Genomic DNA, 23098 nt, shown 5'->3' on the forward strand with positions numbered 1-23098 from the left:
TATAAATAGAGAGCCCAAAAATGCATAGACGAATGTAGATAAATGTTCTTAGAGTCTGCGCATAAAATCTAATGGTCAGCACTGTGCAATTTGGAAGTCTGAATCTAACTGCTTCATTAAATTATTTTTAATGGCATCTGAGCTATCCATAGTGGTATAGCTATGACTCTATTTCCTTGTTTTCTAGTATGGAAAAAAAAGTATCATTTTTCTACATCACAGAAACCACAGTGGTATTGAGATTTTTTTGGTGGGTTGGGCAGAGGAAAAGTGGAGGAAGAAAATGAATCCTTACATAAGTTTTTAAAAACTAGGTTCTTCTTCATTAGCTTTCTTTTATTTGTTAGTCAGCAACTTTTTGTTGTTGTTGAGCATCTCCTATGAACAAACCAATTTCCTTAAATTAAAGAATGTAAAGTTTAGATCACTTGATCCCTACACTCAAGGAGCTTGAAGACTGTTGAAGAGCTAAGACATGACCAGAAACAACTATGATGCAAGGCAGAAGATGACCATGCCAATGGAAAAACTAAAGCAAAATGCCAGGAAGGTTCAGAGGAAGCAGAAATCATCCCCATAGTGTCGGAAGGGTCAAGGTAGTTTTCCATGGAGCACACACCAGTTGGGTCAGGCCTTGAAGAACGCTTAGGATTGCTGTAATTGTAGATAGAAGCTCTACTTGGAAGAAATTCCAAGTGAAAGAAATAGTTCGATAAAAGGGGCCAATGTGAAAAAGCCCAAGAAGTTTATGGGGGAACACATGTAGTCCCCCATACATTGTGTATGTTTAGTGATGGTACAAATATACTGAAAACAAAATTCTAGACTTCCTTGATTTTCTAGGAGCCAGTGGCTCATATTCAGATTTTCGATACACACTTTTATACAAACCACAAACTATCTCCTGTTGAAATAATATCATAAAATTTAGATCTGGGACCTTCTAGCTCAACCTTCTATTTCAACAGAATTGCAAAACTGAATTTTAAAGGGGATAAATGATATTTCCAAGTTCACAAACTAATTAATGGCAGCAGTGACTCCTGTATCAAAGTTTATTATTGCAGCCTCAGAGGAAGGATGGTCCCTGGTCCCTAAATACTCTCTTACTCCACACACTACCTCTCACTCTCTCCCCATTCATGCCAAAATATGCATTGGTTCACAGGCAAGCCCAAGCAATCTGTGACCAAGGGAGAGGTATCTTTTCTGTAAGATGCTAACTGGTTCACAGAGAGAATCAGTCTCTACCTTGGCCTCCTTAGCTGAAGATTCTAACCAAATCCTGCACTGGGCCCTTATTGAGAGGGTCAAAATAATGCTGTCACCAAGGAAAGGAATTTCTAAAAAAAGAACCAATAGAAGTTGAAATGCATTAAACATAACTTTCTTAGATTTGACTCCCTCTAGAGTATGCTAGAGGAAAAGACTTGATTCAGTGAATGCTTTTTCAATAAACAGTTTAAAGCATGGAAAGTACTTGCTACAATACTCCCCTCCCCCACAAAATCTATAAGTTTTCTTTTTTTAAAGAAGCAAAATCAATTCAGTCTGTCTTAACTTTCTTAATGAACAGAGCTGAAATGTCTCTGTTGCGTAAACTACAAAATTATGTCTTTAACTCATTCACCTAAGGATATCAGGACCAGAGATATCTAAAACCAAGTCATTAAATGCTGGCTTTGTGACTTAAAGTACTAAAGTTCCAAATTCCCAGTAATAGCTTTAGTGTGAGGCAGGTAGTGTTTTTTAATGAGCTGGCATTTAATAAATGCTGGCAAATCAAATAAACCTATCATGAAGCCTTCATTTCTACAATTTACAGTTCACTAACCAAATTCAATCAGTTCCAGCTTTTCACTTATATAATGAACACACATTCATTTGTAAATGTGCAAATGTGATATGCTCCTTTATGGCAAGATATACATGTATTAGTTCCATATTACAAACAAGAAAATTGAGGACTTTCTTAACTCTCCTAAAATCTTAACATTTGAATATATTTGAGAGATTTCTTCCACATGTTTTGCATTCTCAATCTCAGGTAGACTTATTCAACATAAAAATGTTATCAAGGTCACTGAAGCATTAAATACCATACATCAATAATAATAGGAGTATTTTTTAAATCCTTCATAAGAATAGTACCCATGCTAGGATGATCAAATTGCATCAGATCTTTTCTTGTTTTCTCCCATTCTAGCAGGGAACCTATACAAAGTGTGCGTGTATACATAAAGTGTATCTATAAAGTGTATGCATATATATATATGATGTGTGTATATACATACTTTATAAATGTGCATATATATATGCACATACATAAATATAGATGTAGTTATGGATATAGATATATGTTTTAGTGAGCTCTGTTAGTGAGCTTCTGCTAGTCAATGTTAGGTAGACTCTATTACAGTGTTATTTTAGCACCTACCACCTCAAAATTTAAATACTGTATGTATAGAAACTTGGAAGTAATATGGGAGAAGAAACCATAAATCTTATTTGAAAATATCTTAACACTCATCTGAATTTATGCAGGAATTCTACTCTGCAGAAAAACACATTCCATTTTAGGCAGCTCTCATGGTCCAAAATGCCCCCTTATGTCATTCTCTTTCAATAATGCCTCTCTCAGTAAAGAAAGCTCTCATTAAGCTTCAGGTCCCAGCTATTAGTTGATTAGTGAAGTACTTTGGCTTGTCCACTAATATTAATAATTAACTTGATTGATTAATATAAATTAAAGGGCCAGAAGTAAGTCATGCTGGTGGGAACCTGTAACAGATTGGTTATTTATTTGAACACTATGGTGCATTAAGATTCCATTTTGACTTCCTTGAATTCTGTTCTGCTGGATTGAGAATAAAAACTCCAGTTTATCACAAGTTGCAAAATGTAGTGAGTAATCTTTATTATATTGTATTACACAGTTGTGGGATGACTCCTGATGTCAATAGACCATTTCCCACTCCCAGACTGGACTCACTTGACTTTCAGTTTATTTAACTGACACTCTTGTTTGAAATTCTCGGTGCTTCTTATCCCTTTGAGTCACACACTGCGTCTGGGAACCTCTGCTCTGGCACTTTTAGCACCTCATTAATTACTAACTGTGGCAAAGTCCTGCTGTTTCGAAACTCCTCTGCCTTTGTTGGGAAATCACAACTCCTTGCTAGAATGAGAAGGCAAGACAATAGCTTTCTGCCAAATGTCCAGTTTGGGTGCATATTACAAAGACTAATTATCTCAGGGTCTTGTAATTTTCCTAGATACTCAAACTTGATAATTGATTGTGTCTCTAAGGTACCTTTAAGCTTAGCATCAGGGGAAATCCAGGAAGCATTTGTGTTCAGCTAACTAATATTCAGAGAAGTCAATCATTGTTAAAATTATAAGTGAGAATAGGTGATGAAATAGAAAACAGTCTCCTAGTTCACATAGGTACCTTTCAAGGGGGAGCCCCAAAGCACAACCCAAAGGCAAACAGCACTCTCAACTTCTTCAGCGCTTACTGTCTGAACCTCCCCATTTGATTCTCAGTATAGGCTCTTCTCCACTGTTGTTTATTTTTTGTGCATACAAATTCTGACCCACCTCAACAATGAATTTTAAGCCTTCAAGAGGCAGGGGCTGTATTCTTTAATTTTTTTATTTTTTTTTCCTTTAGCACCTAGCAGAGTGATCTATATATTTCTATATGTAGATGTTTAAAATACATGGTGATTTCTTACTATGAAATATAATAAATAAAAGTACAAACAATTCTACAAATTAGTGCAAGGTCTTGAATAACAACTAATATAACTTTATAAAGAATTAATCTATTAAACTGACCTGATGTTCTATGTCAAGATAGCAGATATATTGAGCAGATGCAGTAAGTGTAATCCACACCAGTATTGGAAATGAGTCGTTGCCATTTGTATCACATTTACCAATAAAGAGATTCCACATTTTTGAAACCTGCGTTCCTCAATGGGGGATTAAATGAGAGTAAAAGGAATCCAAAGGATAGCTTCCCACAATCCTGGAGAATACCCACTCAGTCCTTTCATATTGACCCCTAAGACTCTCAATCAAGTTAACTCTTCTGATTTGCTATCACTCTTCTTCTAAAATCTTTGGTTATCTTCCCTGAAATGGTGTTCCTTCTCAGCAACAGCCCTTTCCCAAACAAAGGTTTTGAATTGTTAAGAATCATTCACTGATCCAGGTGCAGCACTGGGTCTGGATCAAGATAAAGGGATGCAGGCTGATTTGAGCCCCACCTCCACCTATCAGCTATTTTAAACCTATATCTCTTCCCATACTCTCTCCTTTCCACGTTTCCCTCACAGCTCTGTGAGTCCGCACCCTCTCATCACCTGGTAAAAGGATATAGGGGCACTGAGACAAAAATAAGTTCCCACAAGGTCACCAGATCAAAGGACTGGGACATCATAGGATTAACAGTGTTTCTTAGTCTCACTTGTTAACAAATGGCAACTGAGATGCTTATTATACAGGTAAATAGGTGTCTTCTCTAGAAATTATATTTCTGATTTGGGAGGTTCTGAACCTAGACTGGAATCTATTTGTTAACAAGGGCTCTAAGTGATTCTTATCTTTAGGTACATTTGGGAAAGAGTAGAGCAGTGTGTTCAGCCTTGATGGCACACTAAAACTTCCTGAGAACTGTTTAAATCATACAGATGCCCAAACACCAGAGATTCTGATTTAATAGTGTTGAAATAGAGGCTATTCATCAGTGCTTTTAAAAGTTCCTTCAAATGATTAGTATATCATTGAAGCAGATTCTCAAACTTTTATGTGCATGCAAATCACCTAGGAGAATGGTTAGGATGATTAAGTAGATTGTGATTCATCAAGTCAAGGGTGGGACCCTGGCTTCTGTATTGCTAACCAGGTAATCCCAGGGCTACTGCTCTGTGGACCTCATGTGAGCCACGAGGCCAGTTTAACTGACATCACTGAGAATAGAGCCAAAGCTAGGGCCTCCCCTCTCCATCTCCCTGACTTTGCAAATACACGTATATGAAAGTCAATGAAAAATTATTAAAAGAACCAGAAGTATTTAACTCAAATGAATGAATTAATAATTATTTTAAACTATATAAAGGGTTCTTTATTTGAAAATGATGATGGGGATCAAAGACAATGCCCAGAGAAGGTAGTGAAGGAATGTTGAATGAGAGTGAGTAAGTGAATGAATGAATGAAACTGGTGAATGAATGAGCTGTTCTCAGGCTCCACTATTATGAAACGCAAGATATGGATTTCTATAGTAGCATGACTGATGAAACACTAGGTGCTGAATGAAATGGCATTCAGAATTCTGGTGTAGTCACAAGTAGAATTGGGTTTTAGTTTCAGTTTTGCCAATATGGCCTCTGGCAAACCATTTAATCTTTCAGGTCTCAGCTTACTCATCTACAAAATAAAATAATACAAACTAAATGACTTCTAAGAGTCCTTCTAGTTCTAAAATTCTGTGAATTTTGCAAGTTATAGTAAGCTAGAACTTCCATTAAGAATTAGAAGTTTTATCAGTTTTTAGACAAAGATTCCAATTTGCTTTTGAAAAGCTCATGCGGTACAGACTCCTTAGGCTGGCATAATTTGCCATTCGAGGGAAATGAAATTTGTTCTTTATTTTCTAAAGCCTGAAAAAAAGATTGGAAATTCCCTCCCCACAAGGCCTTTTAAGACAGTATACACTTTTGTCTCTCAAGGATGCTTTACATGTTCTCCTACCTCAAGATCATGTGGCAAACAGGTTTCTCTTTTGTACTCCGGCTCCCATCAGCTGTCAGTGACAGCACAGAGCCCTGCGTGTGAAGGATCCTGAACCTGGTGATTCTGAGTGTGACAATCACATTGATAATGTGCACCTCAGAAGGAGGGAGTTGTGGCACCCTGACACAAATATTTGCCAAGTGTGAAATAAATACCAAACACTTTAAGTCCTCTAAAATATGTGTGCTTCAGCTTAGTGTTAAAGGTAATCATTCTTTAACAATAGACATAAAAAACTTTTATTTAACTTTTCTTGTATATAACTTTTAAATACTTATTAATTTAATAACAGCAAATCTATCTTATCCCAAAGGATTCTAGGGCTCCATTTTTCAATCAATCTTGCCCATCATCAATAAAGACCTATCGAATCTTACCCTGTAAATTACCCATTACTCCCCTCTTTGTTATTTTGGTGGAAATTGTCTATTTTTATTCCCTAATGTATTCTCTTACACACAGGTCTTGATTTATATATGCTAGGACTATGATACTGATGGAATCAGAATCTGGCTCAGGAGAAATCTCGGTAGCCCAGTAACTGCCAAGCTGTGTTTCTCTCCTGCTGGACGTCCAGCGCAGCGAGCAGCGGGGGAGCAGGGTCCCACAGGGGCCCGGTCTGGTAAAGGATTCCTTTCCTCTGTGCGGCCACAATCATCACAGCACCAGAAAGAGAATGTTGTAAACCTGCCCCTGGCTCTTAAAGCTTTTATCTTGCAGTGACTTAGTGTCCCTTCTGCTCCTATTTCTTTCATTTTATATACTCTATGCTAAATTTAAAAAGAGGGAGGAGCATGGAAATGAAATCTCTGCAGGTGCCTGCAAAGCACAGTGAAGAGAGACAGACTATTCGTTAAACAGCCCATGGCTACCATGATAGGGAAAGCCCCTCGGGGCACTTTCACCCACGTGGGAGCGCTGTACAAGATGTCTCTGACCCCCAAGCAAATCTGCCCTTGAACTATAAATTAGGTCCCACCAATACAGGGAGAGATGTTAGTTCATCCTTGAACTTTTATTATAATTTCCCTATAGACATTTTACACAGCATCCTAGATATCCACAACAGTTCTACCCTACTGTATGAAAAGGGACATGAATGATGAACTGTGCAGAGGATGCTAGACTATGACTTCATCCTACTCCCCACTCTCTTCCCTCCAGTTCCAGAGGGTTCTCTATGTCTTCTTCCCTCTGACACAGCTATCTTTCATGTCCTGATTCCTCACTACACTGTAACTTTCAGTGGTACTCTATATTTGGACTGCCAACTTTGCTTGTATATATAAAGGAAAGTTTTGAAGTTGAGAAATTTCTTGTCTCTCAACAATTCCATGGCAAGACTACTGCTAGCTAGGGATTCAAGAAAGGTAGCTTTGAGGCTCAAGGAAGGACAATAAAAGTATGGCCTAAGTGATATCTGTCCTTACCCTCAAATAATAAATGGCCCTGGTTCAATGTATAGAGTAGCTGTAGGACCACATAATATTTGGGGAATGAAAAATGTATCTACTTAACATTTTCAAAACTATAATCTTCAAATTAAGCAATGTAGGATATTAAACTTCAGGGCAATATATTAAACAAAACGTTTTTTCATTAGCTGTGGCAGTCTTTAAATTAAAACGTGGCACAAGTACTAGTATCTAATAAAAAATATCTATGTTGTCACTGAGGGTTCCCCTAACAAAGTATTTAGAAGTCAGTCGTGTCAGAGAAAATCCTTTCGTACAATTCTCAGTAACAAGTATCAATAACGGCATGAATTTTAACAACAATTTTGTGTTATTTAACAACAACCCAAAAAGAAATGGATGAAGGGTAAAAATGTTACAGAATATTTTGCCTCACCTTTTTGTGATTGAGAGTAATACTCATCTATATAGTCATTTCACCCTTAAAATGCACTGTCTGGACAATTTTTCTTCTTTCTTATCTCGTAAGACATGCCAAGTCTTAGGTGAATGTATATCAGGGAATTTAAAATTATTTTTTACAACAACCCATTATGTAATCTTTCATACAACCTACTCCAATATTATAGAGATTGTGATGGGTGTTTAATTTTTATTTATGCTTCACAGGGCCATCCCTAGAAAACTAAGTTCATCCTTGAGACACTCACACCTTGCCTTCTGCTGCTGCTTTTTCTTGTGGTTTCTATTTCTGCTCTCACTTTTCCACTTCCCGTAGTTACTCAGCATCCTTATTAGACACAAGTCTCCCGTATACTCCCATTTCAAAATGCCCTGCACAGGTCAGACTTTCTCTCCTTGCCAAATGCCAGCGATCTGTTAAGAAGAAAACAATCTAATTAAAGTAATGTGTTCATTATTGATTTTCTTGGGAGTAATTGCATTTAAAATAAATTTCAAATTGTGATAATTTCGAGTATTATTACTTACCCATTAGAAGTTATTACTTATCTATTACTTATTACTTAAGTTATTACTTATCTATTAGAAGTCAGACTGGCCTTGAATTCTAACTTACTATATCATGTATCTTTAACAAAAACACAAAAGATATCATATTTTATATAACTTACAATGTTAGGTAAAGTATTGATTTTTATGAGTACAAATCATGAAAATTCACCATAAAGTCATGCAAAATTAATGTATCATTTTTAGGTAAATCAGAAAATCAATTAACACTGAGGCAGAAATCCACCAGTTTACCTACCTTCTTTCTTAAACCCTTAAGGTAAATTTATTTTGTAGGGCAAAATGACTGAATCTATCTTATTAAATCTTGGAATTTTGAAAATTAGTAAGATAGTGACTTTGTATTCCTGTATGCTAAAATGATAAGTTCTTCTATCAATTTTAGTAGACAAAAGAAGGCCTCCTAGCAAGAAGGCATTTACACAGTGGTTCTTTTTAATGAAGAGCCTTCTTTAAATAATGCTATCCTAGCTCTTGGGACAACAAGGAATGGGGGAGGGGAGATAACAGGCTGAAGTTACCTCTGTATAAGGGAAGCCCTGTGACGTCCCCCAAGATCAGAATGCCCCAACAATTTTTCTCAATGAGTTCCAAACCATAATGGCTTTCTACTTATGGACTTACAGCCAAAACTTCATCCTGGAAGTGGCCCGGAACTTTGTACAGATTTAATATTCTGAGGCCTCAAGACTTTACTTGAAACTCAATTCAGAGAAAAAAACTAATCTAGAAGCAGAACACTCTTTACAGAGAAGGTATAGAGTAAACTTCAGGATTGCTTTCTTATTTCTATTCAGTGTCAGTTTGCCGAGTGGCCAAGAGGCTCAAAAATGGTTTCTTAGCTCTGCAGTGGATCAAAAATTCCCAATAATTCTCTGCAGCTCCTCATATCAAAAGGTAGAGGCTATTGAATAAAACCTGGAAACTAGTATGGTCTTGTAACTTGCTCTGACCAACAGAATGTAGTGGGGATAACACTGTAGAACTTCCAGAGCATCTTTCAGCCTCCCCCTTTCATGTATCTAGAACCCAGAGAGCTCCATGCTCAGAGCATGAAAAACCACCTGGGGAGAGAGGCCTGCCTTCTCTGCCATCTCAGTCAAGTCCAGACGCAGGGACCTGAGAGCTGAATGCAGCATACGGGTGACCCGCCCATATGAGCATATGAGGGAAGACCAAGAGGATCACCAGTAAACCCAAGAAATGGTGAGGTGCCATAAGCAGTCGATATTTTAAGCCACCACATTTAGGGGTGTTTTTATAGCAATATATAATAGATAGAGGCTCCCTGGGAGGAAAGCCCTTTGTTCCCCTTCATCTTCTTGCAGAATACTTCTCACTGAGGCAATTCTACCTATAAATATAGAATTCCACCTGCCAAACTGGAACAAGTGGCAAACAGGCTGGCATCCAAATGTCAGGGCCACCTGGCAACTGGACCTTTCCTATTCCTCATAGTGGCTTGAAATCTCCTACATCTGAGGCACACCCCACGGGATAATGTGACATCAAAATATATGTCTAGGAGAGTATTAGCTGGGGGGAAAGAAGGAGGAGAGAAGAGCAGAGCTAGGCAAGCTCTTTATCTCTAATAAGGGAGCTAGGGTCGGGTTCCAGAGTAGGGAGCGTCTAATATGGGGAGGGTTACACAGCCAAAGCAGGGGACCTTCTGGTAAGGCTGGGTGCACAAAACGCTGTCTGGAGAGAACATGTGGCAAAGGAACACTAGAATGTGTGGGGAATGGTGGAGGGTGAGGGTGGGCTAGGAGAGGGAGAGCAGCGGACACCTAGGACGACCAACCTCATGTCTTTCGTTGCTCTAAATACTTGCAGGAAAGGGGAGAAATAAAACATCACTTTTCTCACATGAGAGGCATCTGCCCCACAGTGCAGTTACAGTAAATTGGTCAAATCATTAACCTACATAGACACCCACCCAGGTATCAGCCATTAACAACACTCCCACATGGTCAGCACTGAGCTCCATGGACTTGCTGGAGGAGGTGACCTGATACCAGCCCGGGGGGCTGCCTCCCCAGTGAGCAGTCAGAGAACCGTGACCACTGACCCCGCAGGACAGGACAGAAAAGCTTACCCTTCCACCTCCGAATGGGGGCCAGTCTGAGGCAAAGGAAGAAACCCTCCCTTATCTGCATTGCGACTCGCCAGCAGCCCTTTAGAAGCTGTACATCTTAGACACAGAGTTTATCTCCGCCCCACCCCACCCAGGCATTGTTCCCCTTTCCTCTTCCCGCAACACGCCGCACAGCCGGTCACGTAGCGGTCATCGGTGGGAGCTCTGGTGGCTTCTGTGCCTGCCTCCCCGCTGGGGGTGCTCTCCCCGAGGCCGAGGCCCTAATCGCCAGAGTTTTGTATCTCTAGAGCCTCGCACGGTGCATGCCACATGCTCACTGAATGTTGAAATAAGCCCACCGAAAGCAGCCACTCAAATGCACCGGGAGTAACTAACATAAACCATAAACGATGGGTAAGTATAGAGATGGAGAGAGTTTCATGGGGGGGAGGGGGTGTTTTGTTTTTTAATACAGCTGCTTTGAAGAGATGTTTCCTAAGCTTGTTATTGAGCATGATCTTATGTGCCTCTTAATGCCATTTTATTTCTGTCATAAACTATAACATTGCTTTTAACCACAGCACCAACGCAACCTATAAAGTGCTTCCTTCAATATTCTCTCTCAGAAAGAGGCCATGCATTAAACTCTGCTTCTTTGTCTAGCCGGGAATCACCCATGGTGGGCACCATCAGCAAACACTGGTGGGGTGAATGGAAGACTGATTCACCTTCCCTGCCACCCTTCACTATCCTTTCCAGTAAGGCGCCCTTACCCACCTAACAATTGTGCATGATTGGCTTGAGACCTAGCAGGACAAAATACATAAGCAAAAAGTGACTGAGTTGAAACAGCCTTAAAAATCAATGTCCTCTTTTGCTGCTGCTATATCCTTACTGCACTGTTTCTTCTCTTCTGTTTATCGCCCTGTTTCTGAGCCTGACTACGATTTTGAACATGAACTTTGCTGTGCTCCTTGGCATTCTGATCCTAGTCATTCACTCTGCTTTGGCCCACGACCTGGCTCAAGTCTGCTGTGCGCCCTCTTTATGACTTGATAAGCCTTCCTAGCTTGAAACCCTCCAGCCTCCCCTGATCCCTCCCCTTCACCCAACTCAGTTTTAATCAGAGTGCATTCCTCTGGAAAGGCCAGATGACATGGTAGAAAAAGCACTGGCTTTAAATCAGACAACCTCGTTTCAAGTCCCAGCTTGGACACTTACGTGACATTTTGGGACCCAGAAAGAATTTTTGGAAGACACTTGTACAAAAAGTTAAGGGAAACAACAGGAGATGTGAGGCACCAGGGACTAAGAGCAGTGGGTCCCGTTTCCACTCTTACACCTACCGCGGCCAGAGAGTAGTGTTATCGAAACCTGGTCGAGAGCTAGGGAATGGTTTCTGCACAAGCTCAGGTAAGTGACTTCACCTTCCTGGCTTCAGTTGTCTCATCTGTGAAACAATGTGTTTTGAGGTTGTTTTGAGATAACACCTACAGAAGCAACTGCAAAAGAATTACTCAGGAGAATTATCCCTCACCTAGCTTTGCACCTTGCATCTTATAGTATTTTTATGTCTTTGTTAGTAATCCTTCAATCCAAAGCTATGGCCACAGCCACTCGAGCTTCACTTCAAGTTGATTTTCTGAAGAGTTTCCTGGGACAAAAAAAGAGATGGATATAAATCCCCACCCAAAGATAAAGATAGGAAAAAGAAAGGAATAATGCAGAATAAAAAGAAAAGTCCTCACTCGGTGAAATCCATGGTCCTTCCTTATCTCTGATTCCTGATAACAAATGGAGATTGAGTGGTACCCCTGGGGGGTGCAAAAGTCTTTTTCCTGCTCTCCCTAGGCATCTGCCCAGAATCTGAGATTTAAAATTTGTCTTCCTCATCCCAAAGTCTAAAGACATCTCAAAAGATAAAATTAGTCCTGGACCTATTTTGCTAAGGCAGAGTCATCTAGGATTCTTTTAACGGGTTAGACATTTCCAGAAAATCAAGTATTTTCCAAGCAGATTTCTAAGTCTGAACCTATTCAATGGAACACAATTCCGTAAGTGAAAGCTGTGATGTCACATAACTAGAAATAGCTTTGACATTTGCAATTACAAGTCTGTCTTTCTTTTTTGGATATATCGTCAGTATTCTCAGAGCTAAAAGGGAGCTTGGAGATCACTTAGTTGAATTCCTTCATTTTTCAAATGAACAAACCTGAAACACAACAACAAATACAAACTGAGGGTGCAACTTGATGCCTAGGTTGCTAGCCTAGAGCCCTTCTTAATGTAACACAGAACTTCTTTATATTAAAGATCGATAATCGAACAAAATTTTCTGAGGTATTAAATTTTTTGTAGTAAGTACTATTGGATATTCACTCTTTAAATGAGCCCAGCAATTAACTGATTTGTGAAAGAAAGAAGTTATTTAAAATAGACACACCAGACAGTGCTCTCCACAATTTTATAAGCGTCTCTCAACTTCATCTGAGAGAAAGAACATTCTTTCTTGTTGACAGAAAGTAATGTATCATGGGTCTTAATTTTCTCATTTTCTTAATGCTATGGAACCATTTAATCATTTTGTAAATTGCCATAATAATTCTCTCCTTGATTTCTCTCTCTGAAAATAGCAGTTATCCTTCATCTACTAATTTCAATGGTTTTCAAATATTGCTGCCTGCTCTGGGTTTCAGGGATGACTTCTAGCTGCTTCAGTTACTCAGACCCGCCAGCAGCACCCTGTCTGACTTACTCAGATGCCTCTAGATCTGAGGAACCGTGGAGTTGAGCATTTTCAGGATCTGCATGTCAGCTCTGTGGTATAATGACTGATGTCAGCACAAACTTTGCCAAACATCTCTCATCACTACTAGTTATATCCCACTCCAAACTATGGGGCTCGCTCTCTCTTTCTGGAGCACACCCCCTTTCACATATTTGCAGTATGGATGCAACAATATGACAATCATTTTCTCTTCCTAAAGTGCCACTGCTGCAATGGACAAAAATAACTTATTACCGTTATCACTGCCCGATGGGGGGGGGGGGTAAAGAAGAGATGAGAAGTTTCACTAACTGCTTTGAATGCATGTAATCCGCTCTCATTGTCCAAAACTATTCTATTCTTCTGGCTTGACTCACTCTCTTAAACTCCTGGTTATCCAAACTGCCTGGAACTTGAATGTTTTCTGGAGAAAAAATAAGCAAATGTTGACTTCTATGCTGAGCCTATGGTTTTTAACTTGCTTTAGTCTTAGGCCCTGGAAATCATTGGCAGCCACAGGCTTCTGTGAGTGTTGCTTTCTTGATTTAAAAAAAAAAAAAAAAAAGGGAGGGGTACTATGTTGTACAAAATAGGCCATGGCATGCTTTCCATAAGCTGCTAGGACAGTTGAGGGAATGTAAGACTCAGCCAGGCAAGTAAACACACATTTAATAGCACGGTAACATGGATCAGGAAAAAGTTCTAAAGCCTAGCGTCAAGAGAGAAAGAATACACTCGCCGTTTATTTAATGTTTTCCTTATGTTTCCTCAGAGCAGCTCTTATTCCTTGACAAGCTTTTCCTGCCCACTGCATCTAGTACTTCTTTTCTGGGATGGCTCAAGCACTACAGCTTCTCACTTCACTTGTTTATTTATTTACACTGCCATTCCCATTCTCATCCAAACTAACATATGTCTGCACAACACACAGTGGAAAGTAAATGTCTTTCTTCATGTTTATTTCCCTGAAGTTGTTCACCAAATTGCTTTTTTACATCCCTTTTGCAATCTCATTCCATCCGGTTCAAGGATCCCGGATTAGAATGGCCTTCTCTGGAGTCCTTTTCAAAGGGAGCCTCCCACAGCCTTCAAATCCCCCACATTTTATGGTGCAGATATTCAGGATCTGAGGCATTAAATGAGAAGGAAAGCAAAGCTGAGTGTGAGAGGCATAGAAAAATAAAAGAGCTTCTTTTTTTGGATAATCATTATTGGAATTGTCCTGTTATCTGTAAATTTTTTGATTCAAAATGATGAACTCAGTCATTTGCAACTCAATATTATGCAACAGATAAAGGAGGGGAATGGGTTTGTGCTTGTGTGTGTGTGTGTGAGAGAGAGAGACAGAAAATTCAGTTCCACTCCAGAAAGAGACAAATTCAAATGAGAATCCTTAAAAAATAAGCCAAAAATCATAATCTCGATGGACTTCTGATAATTGTCTTCCCCGTACTATAAAACCTAAAGAAAACTATTACTACCTTTGAAATTGCAATACAGGTGTGCAAAGTAATAAATGATATTTAATTAAGAGTTAGCATGGAAAGGACAGTCTCTCAGATTCTAATTTTTAGCACCTTAGCAAGAATTCATATTTTATGTTCCATTCCTTTTGCACCCAGGCCATTTCACCTCCCCCACCCTCACTTCTGGGATGTATAAACAGCCACACCATCAAGGATCTCAGAGACACACAACAATTTGAAACATTGCAAGTTTGCAACATGGGGTGGACGGGGCCAATAATCTTTTTCTCTCCTCTCATTTATCAACATGTAAGTTGAAGGCAATTCAGTAACACGGGTCGCAAATGGAGGAAAGAGAGAGGAATACAAATCTGACTTGTTTTTCTCCAAGGCTTTAGCTATTTTCTAAACCTCAATTATTTACGCATAAAAATTAAAAAGGTATCTATGACTCAGGGACTTTTTCAAAGTGACCTCTCAGAAGTTTGGGGCCGTGTAAAACTGTAATGCTGCACAGTGTGGTCCTGCAGATATTCCATTGCAATACTTAGGGCAGGTCTGTAATAAAATCACTTTGGGGGCTTGTGACTTTCAACTAAAATTCTTCTGCAGTAATTACTGGAAGCTCATGGACTTGTGCTACCGCCGAAAGGAGGTGGGAAGCTTACCGATGACTAATAACAGCCAGGGTTCACCCCTGGGTGGACCAGCGAACCTCTTTTCCCGCTGCCCTGGGGCCCCTACCTGCGCTGGGAGCAGAAGGAAGTAGTAGACCCTCCCCTCCTCCCCCAATACCAGGAAAAATCTTTCCAAATGTCATCCCCAGTCCCCAAGATGAGAAGCCAAATTGCACAACCGATCTTCTCAAGAAGATTGGGAGGCTGAGGGCGAGAGAGCGCCGCGCAAGGGCAAGTGAGTGCGAGGGAGCCGCTGGAGGGGAGGAGGAATCTCCCAGGGCCGCAGCCAGGCTCGGTTTGGAAGAAAACCGCAGCGTAATTGAATTTCCAAAGGGACTGACCTGAGCGCGCCCACCTCTGTGTCTCACCCCCTCCGGTCAGGTCACCCGCGACCGAGGTGACCGCCAGCAACCACTGAGCTTCCTCCAGACCACCCGCCCTGCGCCCAACTGCAGCTACTTTTATTGAGAGGAAGGGAGAAAAGCGACAGAGGAGAGGCTCCAAAAAACTGGGAAGCTGTCGGCCGCCAGGAACCCTCCGCAGCTGCCAAGCGGTCAAGGGGCGAGCGGCCGGGGGCAGCGGCTGCGCGCGCCCGGGGGTGCGGCGAGCGGACGCGGCGCGTTCGGCGGGGAGAGCAGGGTGCGCGCAGCCGGAGACCTCGGCGACCCGCGGGGCGGCGGGCAGGGCGCGCGGGGTCTCTCGTCGCCCCCCACCCCCCCGCACCTCCGGCCTCACACCCCCGGGCCCAGCGCGCCCACCTCTCCGGGCGAAAGCTACCCTTTGGGGGACTCTACTCCGCTCGCAGCGCCTCCCCAGCTCCCCCCGGCTGCTGTTCTCCCGCCTCCTTTGCAGCGTCCAGAGATGCTCCGCCGCAGACCCGGGACCCCTTAGGCGCCTCTTCCCGTCCCTCTGCCAAATCTCAACGCCTGTACTTTTCCAGCTCCCTCTTTCCCTCTTGAAATTGAAAGTTATTGAGGTCGCTCAGGGTTGTTGCTCCAGCAGTTTCCTTCCCCGCCCCCGAGCTCCCCCCGCCCCCCGCAGCCATACCCCCTCCTCCGCCCTCGCCCCGTCTTTCCCTCCCTCCCTCCCTCCCTCCCTTCCTCCCTCCCTCCTCCCCTCTGGGGTGCTCCTGGCAGCCCAGCCCAACTGGAGCGGCTCCTGCTCGCGAAAGGCACACGCAGCTCGGGGTCTCTCCACCGCCCCTTGGCCATGGCCGCGGTGCCCACGGCGCCCGCTCCCCCGCGCTCCGCGGGCCTCCGCCTCTGCCGCCGCAGCCGCCGCCGCCTCTGAGCCGCGGGCCGCCGCCCGCCCGGATCCCGCCCGCGGCCGCCCAGCCGCGCACCATGCTACCTGCGGCCGCCCCGGCGAGGCCGCGCGCTGCTCCCGGAACCCCGCTCGCCCGCGGCGCTGACAGCCACCCTCGCGGAGCCGCCGCGCTTCAGGGCTCGGACTCTTGGAAAGTACAATAGTTGGTGTCCCTCTCCGCCCGGCCCGCTGCGTGTGCCCTCCCGGCACGCCCGTCGGATCCGCGTGACGTCCGCCGCGGGGCTCTCTCCCGCGTCCCCGCCGCACGCCCAACACCTACATCTATTTCTAAAACATTCACTATAACTAACAATCAAAAGAAAACGGAGAAAAGGAAGGGAAACATTACTGGGTTACTATGCACTTGCGACTGATTCCTTGGTTTTTTATCATTTTGAACTTTATGGAATACATCGGCAGCCAACACGCCTCGCGGGGAAGGCGCCAGCGGAGAAGTAAGTGCAGGCTCTTTACGCGTTTGCTCCCTCCCGCCGCGTTCACCTGTCGGGTCGCCGGCCGGGCGGAGACGGCGCCCGCCGCGGGGACCCTCCCGCCCCGCGCCCCGCGCCTCCCAAGGAGGTAACAGTTGCGGCTCCGGTGTGGACGGTGTCCCTCCCTCCTTCCTCTCCACGTCCCTCCGTGACCCCGCGAACGCGCGCGTGCCGGAGCCCGAGCGGGGCGTCCCGGGTGCTAATGAGTCTCCCGCCCCCGTGTAACTTCGGGTTCTCGGAAAAGTTCGGTCCCTCGTTTGAGCAGCTCTAGGGGTTCATGCTTTCCTTTCGAGACTCCGACGGGGGGCCTCGAATCCCAGGGATGCCCTTGACCACTGAGGGAACGTCAGGGGAGGTGCGCTCACCCTGGCGCCCGGTCACCTCGCGTCGCCACCTCGCGTGGGGAGGCCTGGCTGGGCTCCACCGGGGCGCTGGGCTGCCACGAGCCCGCGGGGCAGCCAGGGGACCTTGGACCGAGCGCCTGCGCGGCCGCTGCCCCTCGCCACGCGCGCGAGTGGAGCAGGAGGCTGGAGAGGCGCTCGGGTCCGCGGGTCCGCGCGCTCCAGAGCCGCTCGCAGCCCCAGCCCCAGGCCGTGAGGACCTCGGGACCGGCCGCTGACAGCCGGCTTCCAGTTACAACCTTGCCTGCCACGCGTGAACGCGTTCACCATCTCAGGCCCTTCAAGCGGGTCCCCTGGGGCAGACACATACGGAGGGTGGGGTTCCCCCGAAAGACTCGAGCTCGCCTCTCGCTGTCCGCTACCCCGACTCCTGTTACTCGGAAGGCTGGCTCGTGGGAGCTTCTTTAGATGGGGTCCCAGCTGGGACTGGATGGGCGCCCCCCGCACCCTCAGTCCAGGTTAGCGAAAGGGGAGTCTTCCCGAGATGAGAGGGCAGACGCTAGAATGTCACCTCCCCTGCCCGGGCCGCGCGGCGCGCCCGCCGCTCTGAAGTCTGCGCCCCGGGCGCCAGCGCCTTGGGAAACGGCAGAGCCCGGGCGACCCCAGCGCTGGTGCGGGGGCGCTGCCGCGGAGGCGGAGGGAGCGGCCGCCCGGGACTCTTGGGGCGCAGAGGGTGATGCTATTGCCTTGGCCTCTCAGACCTCCGGGGCCGGGGAGCCAAAGACGCTTGACGCCCCCGATCGCGCGCGACAAGCCCTCCTAGCGCCTCGGGACACGCGCGGCGCCGCGCGGGGGACACGGCCCCGGCTTGCGTGAGATGGAGATGAAGTAACCGCTTCCCCGCCGCTGTTTGTCTCTGCCCTACCCCCGGACTGAAGGGCCCCCTGAAAGCTGCCTTTGTGCCGCTCGCCTCGAGCAGACAAGGTTTGATTCACCTGAAAATTGCCTTTTCAAAACGCGGCTGGGCCGGAGCGCCAGGGGCTCGGGTCCGGCCTCGCCGCCTCTAGGATCGCGTGGCAGGGGGCAGGAGGACCTGAGCTAAACATGTCACGGCATCCGATTTATTATTCTTGGCTTCTGAGTGGTTTATATTCTTGTAACTCCTCCAGCCACCCTTTCACTCAAGCCCCGCCCTCCCGCCTGGCGCCCCCCCCCCCCCCGCCCCGGCCCCCGCCCAGCCCCCGCCCCAGCCTCCCCTCCTGGCGGTGTCCTGCGGGGGATTTGAGTCGCAGGTCCTTGGGAACGAGGGCGCCGGGCACGAGCGCAGCCTCCTGCTTTGCTGTCGCTCTTTCAGCCGGCGCCCACCTGGACCCCCAAAGTCCACGCCCTCCTTCACCCCACTGAGGACCCACGGGGCTAGAAGGCGCGCGGTTGCTGGGGCGGGACAGGGACCTGAGTGTCAGTGTTTTAAGAATCTCCGGTTGCAGTTTTGGGGCCCTTGATTCTGAAAGAAGAGACGGGAGAGAAAGTTGGTCCCCCGTTCGTTCCCGCCTCCCTCGGCGAGCACCGCGGTGCGGGAAGCGGCCGGGTGAGGCTGCGCCGAGGCTGCGGGGAGCTGCGGGCGGCGCACCTCCGGGAGGCGCCCGCAGAGGAGGAGCGGAGCCAGAAGGCAACGCTTCTGACCTGCCGTAGTCGTCTCAAGGCCAAGTCAAAGGCGCCCTCCGGGTGCGCAGCGGGGATGAGAGAGGGAGTGGGTGGGCTGGGCTCAAATTCCAGTGACCCCGTGGGAGCGGGGCGGCGGCGAGCCCCTAGCCGGGGATGCTCCCGGCTCCCCGCCCCGCGCGCGCCTGCGCCCGGTTTGCCGGTGCAACCCTGGGAGAGGGGCGACCCCTTGCGTCCTCCGAGGAGACGCGCCAGGTTCTCCTGGCAGGTGCAGTAGGTTTGGGGTTTTTCTTAGAATGGAGAACGGGTGGAGGGTAAGGAGAGATCTTTGTCATATGTACAGAAACTCGGGGCCCAATTGCATGTGCACATACTCATTTCTTTAAAAATCTCTGAAAGAATATAAAGGACTTTTTCTCAAATAAAGACTAGGAAGGTGGTGTGTTTTTTTTTTAATGAAAAATAAGGTAATAGTCAAAGGCGTTTTAGAAAGAAGTGGTGTCTCCCGTTTTTCAAAGAGACAACTAAAGTGAATATTTAAGAGTATCCCTTCTAGCCTATAGTTAAATAGCTTCACTTTCCTAAACTGTTAAACTCTTAACTAAAGATAGGAGAGAGAGAAAATTGAGGTGTAAGAACTTAGTGGTCTTTTGAATGTTTTAATAGAAAAGTGTCTTGCACAAAAATATACTCATTTGTAGTGGTAAATGTCAAGTTTTAGGAACCATGACTAATCATCAGATATAGCAAATTAAGCCATATCAGGTATTTCCCCGCTCCCCTAAAGCAGCTGCTAGACGATTTTCTCTATGTTGTTGCAAACTAATGATCTTGTTTCCTCTTATAAAAGAAACATTTTACACAGGAGGTTTTATACTTTAAAAAATATATATTGACTTATGGGTTGATAAATACACAATAACTTTTTTACCTATTTGGATTCCTATCCAGTTCCTAGAGATGACTAAATTGAATTCATTCACGGTAAAAATGAAATGCAATCGTTATTTTTAAATTCCTAGGCAGCCATGTTTTCGGAGACAAGCTTTAGCTTTAAGTACAGTATGCTAAATCAAGAACCTGGAACCCAGCTTTTAATTCCTTTCCAGCTCAGCCTTTGCAACTTAGTACAATCAGCTTCTGAATTTCAGCTTATCTGCTAATAAAATTAATAGTCGAATTTGCCATGATAATAATAACCACAATACCTTACTATCACACCACATGTTCACTTGAGTTATGCATTTGAGCCCCTAACTAGCCACTTGATCTAAAGAGGGAGGCATTAATATTCCCATTTTACAGAGAATGAACCCAGGAAACAGAGGCTAAGTAACCTATACAAAGCCATACAGCTAGTAAGTGTAACTTGTCCCCTGCTATTTCTATGATATGCTGATTCATGTGTGAGAGATGTCAGACGTGTTAAGTAATAAATCTTATGGTCTCCAGACCATCACTTATCCAATATGTCTGGAGAATAAGCTGTTCTGGTTGACTGGAAATTTTTGAAATGAAATTTGTATGTATTATACATTAATGACCAATGTCAAAGAATTAATTACCAAATAATAATAGTGGAGCTTGTTAAATATAAGATAATATTATTTGATTATTCAGAAGAAATTGTAGGATCATATTATGACAGAAGACTATTGTTAGAAACATCAGTCACCACCATAGCATTTTTTTGATGCCATATATTAATTGGATTTTAATTTTTTAGATTTTAGATAAATATAAGATTTGATAAGCCATCATATGCATAATAATTACAAAGTACCCATTGCACAGTTTATAAAACTCTTGACTCTTTCATAAAGGTGTTTTAAATAAAGGAGTAAGAATACAAGGGAAATATTTTTAATGATAATAAAATAAAAACCAATTTATTGGAATATACTGGTTATTGCTCATGACATTGTTTCAGATGTTGAGCCATTTGAGATTCTGATTTGCTCTTGGTGATTACACTATAATCTTGGAAAATAACAAGTTAATAAGGTGGGGAAATCTTTTATTTTGCTATGCATTTTGAAATATTACTTTTGAATGAAAGTATGGTTTGGATATTGGCTACAATGCATCTTCTCACTTTTCTATTTTGTTATCAGTTCACCTTGTTTTTGAGAGAAATTTAGTAGATGGAGACGTGAAAAAAATTTGCTGGAGAAAGTATATTCTACAACATAATATCATGTGATATCTGTGTGAATCACAAATTCAGACTCAGACAGTAATGGCAACATCTAAATATAAGCAAAACGCTTTTATTTTTGTGAACCCTAATTTAATGATCATTAGACAATCAGAATTGCATCTTAAAATATCCCTTCGCTATACTATTTTAATTCATTTATACTTCAATAGAAGGATTTTACCAAGAACATTAAGAATGAAAATTTTTAGTCCCAAGTTATTCTATGTAAAGTCATTGAGAACATAAGAATGAGTGTGAAATTGATTTAATGTCATCATTTCAATCTTACTTAAAGCATGAAATATGAACAGTATTTCAATTTGTAAGTAGGTAAGTTTTGCTAACTCATTTCTCCATTAAATATTTCCCTAGCACTTAATATTCTACAAATTAAGTCCCCAGAAAGCTATTAATGAAAATTACAGCATGTAGTTAAATTTGATTTTCAAGTTATTATGGGGGGGACCCTTGCCACACTACTACAAAACAAATTTATTAGTCAACTGATCATTTTAGACTATTTGAATCTGAACAGAGATCTTCAAATTGCTACTAACAGTCTAAAATATAAGTGATTAATCTTTCTTAATGCAAAAGTTTTCTAATTCTATGTAATGATGGTAGAATACTATGTGGGGTAGTCAGACCCTATGTAGAGTTAAGACCAAATTATCCTTCTGCAGTTATTAGAATGAACTATCAAAAATAAAACTATTCTACCTATAAGCGATTTACTCTTTATCTCCCCTTTATCTCCATCCAAATGCTTCATTTTGGACACTGTGCTAACCTCGCTCCCCACTTCCTTACTATTCACTCCCCTCACCCTACCCCCAAATCCTTTTCCAAGTAGTGAATTCTTGAAATGCCATCAGAGTGGGTATTATGTTTCATGAAATGTAAGAATCAACTTTGGTTACCGTTAGGAAAACATCATTCAGTTTTGAGAGTATGGTAAGGATCATGCAAGACAGTGTGTTGAAATTATATGTTTTACTTGGTTAGGACTATTTCTTCTCTGAACAGTGCATTGTGCACTGGCATTCTTTTGAGAATGACCATTTGAAAGAGTGTTGAATCATAAATTATATAGATTTTTTTTTTTGCCTTGTTTTTATTTTGAAGAATAATGTGGAATTGTGAATTTTTTTCTTAAGGTTGAAAATGATTAGATTATCTTAAAATTTACTATCTGGTGGACAGCCTAGTAAATTTGAAATACTTTGCAATTTATACCTTAACAAAATTATATAGAATATAAAATATACATCTGTAGAAGATGCTGCCCATTTTTTCTATTTATTTAATCCTACCCATCAGATCTTCCCATTAAGGACTATTACTAGCATTTTGATTAAAGTACTCAACCAACAATACTGAAAAGAGTAGGCTATTCCACTCTCAAGAACTGTGGCAGCGAAGAAAATCTAAGTGCCCTTGAGAGCTAAGCAGTCTCATTTTCTGCTCCAAAGGAGTTTCAGCAACATGAAACTTTTAAGCAAATTACCTTAATTCTTTTTACATGTGAAACATTTGAATAATTTCAAAATCTTATTTTTACAAATAGGGTTACAGGTGTCTCTTATCTGATAAAAGCATTTCTGCCTTATATGTAATCTTGACAAGGGACCTAGTTACCAACTTCTGTCACTAAAATTCTTCTGGAAGTTTCTCAGAGAAAACTGGTACTGAAAGATATGATCGCCCAATTAAACATATATTTTATAGCTGTCTTTATGCCTCATACAAAAATCTAATCCAGTATTCAAAACTCTCCTTTATTAAGGTTCCATCTGACCTTTGAGAATTTGATGAATAACAAACATCATGAGTTCATGGTAGAGAAGGAGACCCCCAGTGCATGTT

The 23098-nt window shown here is 43.2% G+C and overlaps 1 protein-coding gene across 1 annotated transcript in view; it reads left to right on the forward strand.

The window, feature by feature from the left end:
- Positions 1-16581: 16581 nt before the first annotated feature.
- Positions 16582-23098, forward strand: part of RSPO3 (R-spondin 3) — a 75011-nt gene continuing 68494 nt past the window's right edge. The window contains exon 1 of the mRNA XM_016212895.2: positions 16582-16993. Coding sequence (XP_016068381.1) covers positions 16897-16993 — 97 coding nt within the window. The 5' untranslated portion in view covers positions 16582-16896. The remainder of the gene's footprint in view (positions 16994-23098) is intronic.

This window comes from Miniopterus natalensis, chromosome 5 (assembly GCF_054644295.1).
Source record: "Miniopterus natalensis isolate mMinNat1 chromosome 5, mMinNat1.hap1, whole genome shotgun sequence".
NCBI lineage: Eukaryota > Metazoa > Chordata > Mammalia > Chiroptera > Miniopteridae > Miniopterus > Miniopterus natalensis.